Source organism: Suillus subaureus, assembly GCF_016647635.1.
Source record: "Suillus subaureus strain MN1 chromosome Unknown BJ212scaffold_32, whole genome shotgun sequence".
Taxonomy (NCBI): domain Eukaryota; kingdom Fungi; phylum Basidiomycota; class Agaricomycetes; order Boletales; family Suillaceae; genus Suillus; species Suillus subaureus.
The window spans coordinates 55,370-67,684 of NW_024538588.1; the positions used below are offsets into that span (position 1 = coordinate 55,370).

The 12,315-nt window shown below is 47.4% G+C and overlaps 2 protein-coding genes across 2 annotated transcripts; both read left to right on the forward strand.

Annotated features, from left to right (window-relative positions):
* Nucleotides 1-510: 510 nt before the first annotated feature.
* BJ212DRAFT_1484125 (uncharacterized protein) lies at nucleotides 511-2,345 on the forward strand (the record flags this gene model as incomplete). Its single annotated transcript, XM_041340739.1, has 6 exons — nucleotides 511-550; nucleotides 609-759; nucleotides 815-957; nucleotides 1,001-1,122; nucleotides 1,155-1,933; nucleotides 2,039-2,345. The coding sequence occupies 6 exons, from the start codon at nucleotides 511-513 to the stop codon at nucleotides 2,343-2,345; spliced, it is 1,542 nt and encodes a 513-aa protein (XP_041189450.1).
* A 7,755-nt stretch (nucleotides 2,346-10,100) lies between these two features.
* Nucleotides 10,101-11,067, forward strand: BJ212DRAFT_1579416 (uncharacterized protein; the record flags this gene model as incomplete). Its single annotated transcript, XM_041342248.1, has 2 exons — nucleotides 10,101-10,226; nucleotides 10,296-11,067. The coding sequence occupies 2 exons, from the start codon at nucleotides 10,101-10,103 to the stop codon at nucleotides 10,755-10,757; spliced, it is 588 nt and encodes a 195-aa protein (XP_041189451.1). The 3' UTR covers nucleotides 10,758-11,067.
* Between the last annotated feature and the right edge of the window lie 1,248 nt (nucleotides 11,068-12,315).

Consider the following 12,315-nt stretch of genomic DNA (forward strand, 5'->3'; position numbering starts at 1 on the left):
CTACATCAGCCACCGTCGCACATCCCGCCATCTATATCAACCACTGTCACGCCGATCCCATGATTCCTGATGTCCTTGTCAGCTTGCCGTCGCGATTCTAGTCACCTGGAGGGAGGACGTAGCAGCCGTGGAGAATCACAGTGGTGTTGGCGGGCGGGTTAGTTTTAAGAAACTCGCAGGGATCGAGGTAAAGATCTTGATGCACCAGCTACAGGCAGGCCTAGGCGGGATGGATGTTGAAATTCGAAACGTTGATGCGTTGACATCATGCGGCGGGCCTGACAGACTTGCCGGCACTTTGCAACCAACTCAAACCTTGGACATTTGAGACTAATACTTATGAGTAATACACGTGTAGCATGATCTGAACCCTCAACTCTCCCTCTCAGCCAAACTCCATCCACAGTCCCCATATCCTCACCCGTCCTCCCCTCCCGTACATTCTGTCCGCCACTTAGCCTACCACTCAGCCAATCCTCAATCCTCATCATTTTGTTCCATCACACCATCATGCCTGGTAACTCAGAAACCCGATATATTAGATTTGAAAGTGAGTTCCTCAATATTACCTTCGTATCTGTTTCTTGATCCTCACATTCTATCTACAGTCATCAACGGAAATGATCTTCGAGTCCCTTCTGAGCGCATTTCCTCTGGCATTTATGTGTCTATCAACGTCGACTCGAGAAGATGCTGGAAATCGGCCATCAAAGTTCTATCATCCGACAGATCTGTAGTGTGGGGGGATATTGTGACTCTGTAAAGTCTTTAGTAACTTCCAGGCGCAACGCGAGAACTTATCATCGGTTTATAGGTCATCCCATGTATCACCTGCGTTATCAATAGAAATTAGGGCGTCTTATGAGGCCGATCGAATGCTAGGCAGTGGAGAGGTCATCGGGAACTTCAAACATCGTGGGATGAGCTACTCGATCATGGAGATGAGCCATTCGGTGAGTGACTCGTTCATCGTTCATGCGCATATACTAACGTCTCGTAGATATATCCTTCCCATCCGTGCACGGCATCCACCCTTCCCTTACGCTAAAGGCCACCGTTGTACATGCTTACGACAATCAAAACGGCGCACTGTCCGATATGAGTAATGCTGGACTCTGTCCCGTTAGCTGTGGCTGACAGAACTCCGACTGCAGCCCGTTGTAAACTGCGAAGTTACTCGAGACACAGATGCGGGCCACGCGCAATTTGCCAAATATGTGACGGGAAAGGCGGTCTCTCACCTGAACGATGCTGTAGAGCATTTTCAGTTAGTTCTGGACCAGTGTCCTGTTAGCCATCCGGATCGCGCAGCAGCTCTCACCAACCTCGCGTGGGCCCGCCTTGTAGGCTATATTCAAAATGATCTTGAAGACATTGATACCACCACCTCCCTCTTCCGCGATGCCCTTGCATTGCGTCCGCAGTGCCATCTTGATCATCCCATATCTCTATATAATCTCACCAAAGCTCTGACTTGGCGCCGCAAGAAGAAACGTACTGCTGCCGACATCCGCGAATCCGCCCAACTGTATCATGAGCTACTACCTCTCTGTCCAGAGGGGACCTATCTTCGTAGCATCGTGGCAGGGCAAAATGGTGTCGATTATGTGATCAACAGATGTGACCAACTTCCAAAAGATGCATCTGATGAAGGCATCCACCTTCGAAGAGTTATCCTCGAGCTGTGTCCTCCAGGTCATCAACTCCGCCCCAGAGTCTTCGATGAGCTTGCACAAGCAGTTGAAGCACGCTTTGACCAGTACGGCAACATCGATGATCTTGACATGAGCATACAATTCGGTCGTGAAGCCTTGTCTCTGTGCCCCGAGGGGCATTCTGACCGTGATTACTACCTGAACAACTTGGCCTTCTCACTCGATTCTCGCTTTGATCACCAAGGCAAACCTAATGACCTCGATGAGGCCATCTTTTTGTACGAAGAAGCGCTGCGCCTGCGCCCTGTTGGGCACAGAACTCGTAATTTTTCATTGGACAACCTAGGGGGCACCCTTGTCACCCGTTTCAACTAACGCGGTAGCATTGATGACATCACTCGAGCTGTCAGCCTCTATCACGAGGCACTGACGTTGCGCCCACCTGGGCATCCAACTCATAACACCACGCTTAACAACCTTGCCCTCGCGCTCAGCACCAGATATAACAAATTGCATGTCAGCAAGGATCTCGACGAGGCTATTGATCGGTATCGCGAATGCCTTCGGTTAAGGCGGCTTGGCAATCCAGGGAGCATGGCGATTCTTCTCAATTTGAGCTCGGCGCTCTGCTCTTGTTTCATGCACACTCAGGAGAATGAAGATGTTGAAGAGGCCATTACTCTTTGCTAAGAATCTTTGGTGTTACAGTCATGCCCACCCCTATCCATTTTCTCTTATCTCCTGTGTATTACATCATGACTGTGCCTTACGTCACCATCACTAGACCAAGCCTGCTTTTCCATTGTATTACATCACGATTGCCCCTGCCGTCGCTAGGTGACTTTTCCTTTATCTCTGACTCGTCTCGATGATGTATGTTCCTTATCTCTGACTTGTCTTGATGATGTATATGTACTGGCCCTAAAGCTAGCTACGCCTATATAAGCTCAGTCATGTACTTAGCAGATCTTCACTTTAATCTACTAGGTTCTCACCTGAAACATCCTTCGCTTAGGACCCCCAATCCTAAGTTGTCTGATACTGATATTCAAGCCAGGGACACACTCTCTGACTTGTCTTAAGACCCTTACATTTGTAAGGTTTGATCCAATGTCAGACGCTACTCTTATCGAGTATCTGTCATTGCGCCCATCCTAGTTCGCCGTAACAAAAGATTAAAGTCCCTCATCGACCCTCTCTATCCGAGAGGTTACTAGCCCCAGAAAGAACTCAGAGAGAGAACTGAAAGACGTTCCCCTGAAACAGAAACATCACTTGACCAAACACTCAGGATGTCCACCGTCACCCCAGAATTGAAAGCCGGAGCTCCTTCCACTTATAACGGAAGCCCTCAGCAGGCTCTATGATGGTTGTATGCGATTAAGGCGTATTTTGCACTTAACGCTACAATCTATAACACCAATGAAAAGAAGGTCATCACCGCCCTCGTGTACATGACCGAAGATAGTGCTATGGGTTGGGCACTTACCTTCTACACCAAAGTCGATGACTCCTCCTCCAAGTCCTACAGAACTTTCGCAAACTTTGAAACAAAGTTCAAGGAAGCTTTCATACCAGCCGACGCCATTGCCACCGCTATGAATAAACTTTGAACTCTGAAACAAATGGGCGACCTCATCTCCTACATCTCCAGTTTTAAGACCCTTGCCATGCAGGCCTCTGTAAAACAGGACGCCATCTTGATATCCTTCTTCAACGATGGATTAAAGAAAGGAATCGTCAATTCCATCTTTCAAATGGAAACTATCCCTACCGATTTCGACAAGTATATTGCCGCAGCTACCAGGCTTGATAGCAACTATCAGAGAGGAGTTGCATTTCGACAGAATCAGCGCACTACCAGACCAACTGGGCAACGCTATGTACCCAGACCAACCATTGATAGGCATGATCCAAATGCCATGGAGATAGATCGGCTCACAGAAGCTGAAAGAAGTGACCATATGAAGAAAGGATTATGCTTCATGTGTCACCAGAAAGGGCATATGACCAAGGCGTGCCCGCAGAAGAAGAAAGTCCCTGTCCGCCGAGAAGACATAAGCGACAGCGACCAAGAAGAAGGGGAAGATACAATGATCCGCCGTCTCACTGAGGATTTGTAATGTGGAAGACTGGATCGACATCAGTATCTTCTGATGTACCTATCAGACTTGTACAAAGTATTGGAATCAGAAAAGAACTTTGCGTTCCCATTTCTCTTATCTCCAAAACCCGTCTGAAAACTGTCAAAACAACAGCCATTGTTGACTCCAGCACCACTGGAACCTTCATCTCTGAAGAATTTGTCAAAATTCATGGAATTCACACCCACAAGCTATCGAAACCATTCTGTGTTACCACTGCGGATGGGAGCTATGCGAAAGGAGGCACTATTACCCGATATTGCGTCCTCATTGTCAAAATAGATGAACGATCCATGATTGGAAAGTTCAATATCATGCAGCTTGGCTGACGTGACCAGATCTTGTTAGGGATCCCTTGGCTGTGCGCCATGGACCCGCTGATCCGATGGAAAGCGGGAACCCTGGAACTCCCCAGAACAGAGAAAAGTGATCAGATTGAAGAAGAAGTTGATGATGAACAAAAGAAGAATGGACTTCCTCCTCTCTTTCATAAAACGACCCAAGAAATAGACCCGATACCGGTTGTAGTGCTGCCAAAGGCACCTCCCATGAAATCGGTCCCACAAACGCTATCTGAGAAAGCGATGCCACGTGCAACTATAGAAGAAATAGAAGATGAGGAAGCGCCTCCGACTCTCCCAAACCTTGACCCCATCCCCGATGACGATGATGATTCTTTCAACACAAAAGAGGATGTATGGACAACAGACTATGCACCACCGGTGTGCAAGATCTCCACCTACCATCTAGAAGATGACAAATTCCTGGTCGAATATCCCGTCGATGCCGCTGAGCTCCGGGTAATCACCAACATCTTGTTGGACACTCCTTTAACCAAGGACGGCACCAGTATCACGGAACTACGACCTATGGTTACACCTCTGTCACGGCCAACTGAATATATCAAAACCAGTAACAAGGCACAACAGTTTGCACTAGCCACCGGGCTTGAGCAGAAGAAGAAATCATTTGAGGAACTCGTCCCTTCTTACCCTCATGATTTCGCTGACATCTTTGCAAAGGACGGTCTGAATCAATTACCACCCGAATGACCTGGTATCAACCATCGAATTGAAACTAAACCTGGTTTCATCCCCAAAACATCCAAGGTGTACCCATTGTCAGAAGTGGAACGTACAGCAGTCAAAGCCTTCATTGATGAAAACATGAAGAAGGGGTTCATTTCTGAATTGAAGTCACCGCAGGCAAGCGGTTTCTTCTTTGTCGGAAAGAAAAGTGGAGATCTCCGCCCCTGTCAAGACTATCAATACATTAATGAATGGACGGTCAAGAATGCCTACCCACTCCCATTACTGCTTTCCCTAGTTGCTCGGTTACATGGTGCCAAATATTTCACCAAGATGGATGTTCATTCGGGATATAACAATATCCGTATCCACCCGGAAGATTGATGGAAAGCCGCCTTTACCACAGAACTTGGTCTTTTCGAACCAAATGTCATGTTCTTTGGACTCTGCAACTCCCCCGCCACTTTCCAAGCGTATATGAACAGGACATTTCAACAAGAAATCAATGAGGGATGGCTCGTCATTTATATGGACGATATTCTGATCTTTTCGAAAGAACTCGACTCCCATCATGAATGTACTCGACACATCCTAGAAAGAATTCGGCAAGAGAAGCTCTTCCTTAAACCGGAAAAATGCATGTTTGATGCTCAGGAGGTGGAATACCTCGGAATGATAATCCGTCCCGGATGCGTAGCAATGGACGATGCCAAAACCAATGGTATTTGGGATTGGCCCATCCCCACAACCGTGAAAGAAGTCCAATCATTTTTGGGGTTCTGCAATTTCTATCGTAATTTCATCTCCCATTACTCGGACATCACAAGGCCCTTAATCGACCTCACCAAAAAAGACGTCAAATTCCTTTGGTCAGAACAATGCATGACGGCCTTTTCCACTCTGAAGGAATGCTTTTTGAAGCAACCAGTCCTCCGAAACCCCGATCCTGCAAGACAGTTCACTGTAGCAACTGACGCATCCCTCGTCACTACGGGTGCCATATTACTCCAAACCGATGACAATGGTGTTTATCACCCATGCGGATACCTATCACAGACTCTGAATCCCACGGAACGGAACTACCAAATTTTTGATCGCGAGCTTCTTGCAGTTATCCACGCCCTTACAGAATGGCGTCATTACCTGGAAGGAAATCCCCATCCCGTTGTCGTCTTCACAGATCATAAGAATCTATTATATTTCAGGACAGCTCAGAAGTTAACCCGTTGACAAGCCCGTTGGCAACTGATTTTGTCGTGTTATGACATAGAACTCCACCACGTCACCAGAACAAAACTTGTCGTGCCCGACGCTCTCTCCCGCCGCCCTGATCACGGATTGGACTCCTCGGAAGATAATGCAAATGAAATGCTTCTCCCCGATTCCATGTTCATCCGACTCCTTGACATTGAACTCATGACCACCCTTGCCAATCCCGATCCCTCTGACCCCAACCCCATCTTCACCGCTGCTTCAGACGTGTTGGATGGCCTCTCCCTTCCCCCTATGAAATCCGCCCTCACTGATTGGATGATTAAGGACAACATCCTCTACTATAAAGACCGCGCTTACATCTGCCCTGCTGGATGGCGCCTTATTCTGGAACGATGTCATGATCACCCCACTGCCGGTCATCCCAGACGTTTTAAAACTGAAGAATTAGTCAAACAGGACTTCTGGTGGCCCTCCATGGGCACCTATGTCCGTAAATACATAGAGGGTTGCGCCCTCTGCCAGCAAATGAAATCCAATACTCGCCCGACGACCCCCCCCCTTGTCCCTATCCCGTCTGTCGCTGCAGCTCCATTCGCTCAGGTCTCCGTTGATCTCATCACCGACCTCCCCCCCTGCACCGGTTTTGACTCTGTCATGGTCGTGGTAGACCATGGGCTTATGAAGGGGGTAATTCTCATCCCATGTACTAAAACCATCACTTCCAAAGGGGTTGCCAAGAAATTCTTCAAATATGTTTACCGCCGACTTGGTTTGCATGAGAAAGTCATTTCTGATCGCGGACCGCAATTTGTATCTAAATTCTCTCGAGCTCTCGCCAAGCTCTTGAAATATGAAATAGCCGCATCTACCACCTATCATCCACAGACCAATGGCCAGACCGAACGATTAAACCAAGAACTCGAAATGTACCTCTGAATCTATTGTCAGAATCACCCTGAAGATTGGGTGGAACACCTCCCTATGGCAGAATTCGTACATAATCATTGAAAACATGACTCTCGCAACGCATCCCCATTCTTCCTAATGATGGGATATGAACCACAAGCCCTCCCCCACACACTCCCTGATTCTACAGTTCCTGCGGCAGAAGACAGACTCCGCTCTCTCCAGAAGTCTAGAGAGGAGGCAATTTTGTGCCATAACATTGCCATGCAACGAATGGTGGAACGATCTCATGGGCACAAGTATCACCCATGGAAGATTGGAGATAAGGTTTGGTTATCTGGAAAGAACCTAATCACGCAATTACCATTGCGAAAGCTTGTGCCCAAACAATATGGTCCCTTTCCGATCATCGCTGTCCTCTCCCCCATCACATTCACACTCCAACTACCTCCCCAGTGGAAAGTTCACCCCACGTTCCACACTTCCGAACTATTGTCCTATCACGAAACAGAGGTTCACGGGCCGAACTTCCACGATCCACCCCCTGACATCATTGATAATGAAGAAGAATATGAAATTGATGTGATCCTATCACACAAAGGAACAGGTAAATGAAGACGCTATCTTGTATCCTGGAAAGGATACTCCTCTGCCAGCAACGAATGGGTTCCAGAAGAAAACCTTAGCAATGCTCCCGATATCCTTGCCACCTATAAAAAGACCCATTGGTTGTAGACTTTCGACAATGTCCCATCTCAAACAACTACGTCTTTGCATATTACGTATCGAAGAACTTACTGCTGCTATGAACACTGTTGCTGAAGGAAACGCCCACCCATTGACCCTCTTGGACTACCAGAACACCACCACTGCTAACCTCGCCCGTCACGCATCACCACCACTAGAATCACCACCAACCTCTGACTCTACCCTCACCCTCACCGACGACTCCACCCTTACGGATTACTTCTCAGTCATTGACCAAGTAGAAACGAGCACACTATTTGAGTCCACTATTACCTCCCAACAGTACGCTATAGAAATAGATCGCCTCCTGGGAGAACGAGGGGCAATATCCAGTGGTCTTATTATTAGGATCATCAGAGACGCCAGTCTCATTGACCGAACCGCCAATCTCTTGGATGATGAGCGGCACAAAACAATTTTCCGCCACCTTCATATACACATTCGCAACACTGCGATCCATCTCCTGCCTGATGATACCAGAGAAGCCATCAGAGAAGCTATCCACATCGTCACCAAATGCATTGCCCTCGACCCAATTGCACGCCCACCATCCCCCCACACCGCTATTCCTGTCCCACCGCCAGCTCCTGCAACAACTACTGCTGAGCATCAGGATGACAATATCCCTCCTATTGCTGTACTCGACATACCAACTTCTCCGTCTCCTGCCTCCATCACATGCACTATGCGAAGAAGCCCACTTAAATGAAGATCTTCTCGCCTCGCTGCTAAACGAGCAGTGTCTGCCTCCCCATCCAAGCCAACTCTTAAACAATCCAGATCACCCTCTCCTCCAAACCAGTCCTCCTCCATCACGATCGTAAAAATGCCACCAGTCAACAATGTTGTATGTCATAACTGCCACGTCACCGGGCACCGCCACAAGAACTGCCCTGTGTACTATTGCCAGGTCTGCCAGGAGTATGCACCCAGCCACCTATCGGTTTTCTGTAAGAAGTTGAAAGGAGAAGCGGTCATTCCCTTGGTATGGACTGACATCGGTTTCTATGATGCTCTTGCTCGTTGGGAAATTGAGCAGGACGCTATCTACCATGCCGCTGACCTAGCTAGGTCGCTCCCTACTCCCATCACTGAAGAGCAGAATGAGTTGCTCGACTTGGACTACAGTGACGACCCTATTTACTGGGCTAACCAGGATGACTGAAGTCAGTGACTTCATTCGTAAACGAGGGGTAATGTTACAGTCACACCCACCCCTATCCATTTTCTCTTATCTCCCGTGTATTACGTCACCATCACTAGACCAAGCCTGCTTTTCCATTGTATTACATCACGATCACCCCTGCTGTCGCTAGGTGACTTTTCCTTTATCTCTGACTCGTCTCGATGACGTATATGTACCGGCCCTAAAGCTAGCTACGCCTATATAAGCTCAGTCATGTACTTAGCAGATCTTCACTTTAATCTACTAGGTTCTCACCTGAAACATCCTTCGCTTAGGACCCCCAATCCTAAGTTGTCTGATACTGATATTCAAGCCAGGGACACTCTCTCTGACTTGTCTTAAGACCCTTACATTTGTAAGGTTTGATCCAACATCAGACACTACTCTTATCGAGTATCTGTCGTTGCGCCCATCCTAGTTCACCATAACATTTGGTGGCTCTGTCTTCACTGCACCTGGACAGATATTTCAGCCACATGCAGCTGCAGGAGGCCTACTTGTCTTGTTACCAGATTCTTTGTGACCCTGCTGATTTGTCACTCACTATAGAGAACTTCAGACCCACATCAAGACATCCTACTCAAGGATTTCCAGAATGCTGAAGGCAAGGAATTTGGATGGGGGGGGAAACTAAAGATAAGGACTCTTCAGAGCTCCTCTGGATGTGAGTCAAACTTGACCCAAGGGGATTGCCACTGAGAAAGGATTCCTCTAAAGAATTGAGGGGAAATGCCAAGAACTAGCTCTTGACAGAGGGCCTGGTGGAGCATGAGAGTATGGAATGCAATGATAGGCGCCAAAGTGTGCTGGATGCAATAGGTACACGAAAATGTGCACTCAATGTGTGAAATGCATGCTTCATGGCTAGGCTCTAGACCTCAAGGCAAGCAATACTGATCTTTTTCTTGGATTGGTGGGAGATGATGGAGATGAGATGATCCCTTTCTGAGCTCAAGTGTGAAAATCGACAAAGATGGTAGTCCATTCAACTATCTGCTGCTGCTCTCTGGATACTAGTAGTAGGGAAGTAAGTAACTAAAATTTACCCAGAGGCATGTAATGCCTCATAAGCACATTCCCAGGCTTCAGAAGCGAATAGGTAGCAGTAAATATTGTAAGTGATGTAACTTAAGTAAAAATAGTGAGGCAATGAGTAATTGCATACCATATGTAGCACTGTGATATGTGTTTGAACTAAAAATAGATAGAACATGCACCAATGGACCTTGGAGGACAAGGACAGGACATGCAGATGGTTGGCGACGAGGATGTGAAAGTGTGCAAAAGCACGTTCATAGTGTGTCTGAAGCGTGCCAAAGCGCATGTCATTGCAAATACTGCACATGTATCACACTTATTGGGGGCATCAGCACAGAGGCCAAAATGCGAAAATATGCCTATTATATGGCTGTAGAGGACAGGGTCTCTACAATGCATCAAGGAGGCTATCCACTGGGCTTTTCATGCAGAAGTCTATCAACATGCATCTGCCCTCGAAGCATACCAAATGTGCTTTGAGCTTTTCGACAGCCACGTGATGACGCGATCGTCGATCATCTCACGGTGGGAGGCTGCAACCGCTTTTCGTGGTGCACAATCACTTCCTGTAGATGCAGCCTCATGTGCTATACGTCGTGACAACCTACGACGGGCAGTCGAGCTGATGGAGCAGGGTCGTGGCCAGCAGTGGTCGCTGGCATCGCGACTCAGGACGCCACTCGAAGATCTCGAGTCTATCGTTCCCGAACTAGCTCGGAAGTTCTTACAACTTAGCAAACACCTGTCTGATGCTCAGCGTGCTGCGGCCAGCACGGACAGAGCTGCTGCTGATCGGGCAGCGATAGAGTATAGGAGCTTTCTACAGATATATGTTTAATTTGGAGGAGGGTGGTGTCATGGACTGTACGAAGGCGGCCTGGGCACTCAACTGTGCTACACACGCTGTAAAGACGAAGGTACCGCTCGAGCAGAGGATGGTTTTCATTCATATTGGTGTGTAGTTTTTAGTTCTACGTCGTATTGCTGTCATCTGGTGTTGTTGATTTGCGATCTTTCATCCTGTTGTAAAAATGACCTTGATATATTCTTGCACTCCAGCTTAGTATCTTGTTTTTGTATACTCTCGTGTTTTTGTCGACTAGATTGTTCACTGAAGTTCTTGTGCACTCGATTCGTTTTCAACCTCGTCTTCTGCTTGAGTACTTAGATACTAGCATGAGCCAGGCCAGCCAAGCCGACTCGCGCCTTCTAGTCATACCATCCATCCTTCAAGCTTCAAGCGTTCAAGTCCTTCCCTCTACACCATGGAACCCCAACTAACCACCGCCAATGTAATCAAGGCCAAGTTAGAAGCATGACTCAGGGCTCATCCAACTCAATATGCTCATCCGTCGAAGTCAGTAGTGCGGATGGCTGCTTTGCCATATGGCCCTTCTGTGCACTACATCCACTTCGACATTAGTGCTAATCTGCCAATGAGACGTGCACTTTGTGTGTGGCAGTATTCAATATATCCATTTCCTATGGTGAGGCACTCATAGTTTAATACCGACTACTCGTACTTGTGAAGGGTTAGACAATCTCCCAGTGTCTCCGTGACTCATCCTCAAGCCACCTCCCGTTAACGTTATAACAAAGTTGTAATTTTTCTCTGACATGGACGCATTCATTGATGGGCTGTTGCTGCTATCAGGCTTTCCGGCACGTCTTGCGGTTGGTGCGCGTGCAGGAATGGCTGTCCGTATTCCGGACTGAGACATTCGAGGCAGTGAGTGTAGCTCTGCAAATCGTGAGATTAGGAGATACACCAGGCATGAGTATGCCAGTCGGGGTTGCGGAAGTGGGCCCTGGGAATCCTTACCAACGTGTAAGTAAATTTTATTCTCTGGTGTCTGAACCAAACTGTCCAAGTTCAAAACATGGAACCAGTCGAATGGGTCATTTCAAGAAAGTGTCGATGGGAATGAAATATGGCGAAATATGGATTGTGTGCTCACTGTTCTCGTTCTCTTCTGAATCGAGATGTCGTTGGTAGTTCAATTGCTAATTCCAGTCATTAAATTTGATCTGTTAAAATACATCAAACAGGACCACGAACCACGAGAAATCTTGAGTGATGTAGACGTACACAGAAAGTTCGCAGTATCACCCCATACTATAGATCTAAACTTAGATGGCTGATGATGCTATTATTGTTTCGATTCAACTCTGGCCGAGTAGAAGAGTCGGGACTTTGAGGTTTTTTGCGCTGATGACTAGGAGATAGAGAATTTCAGCAAACGAATAACACGTTCGTGTGTTGAGCGGCCCACCTTCGAGTCTGATAGATCGGTCTTTCAAACCACCTTAATAATGAAGCAATAAAGCAAATAATGGACAAGCAACACTGATTGAGGGTGAGCTAAGTGGAAGGTACTGGGGGTTGTCACGAATCA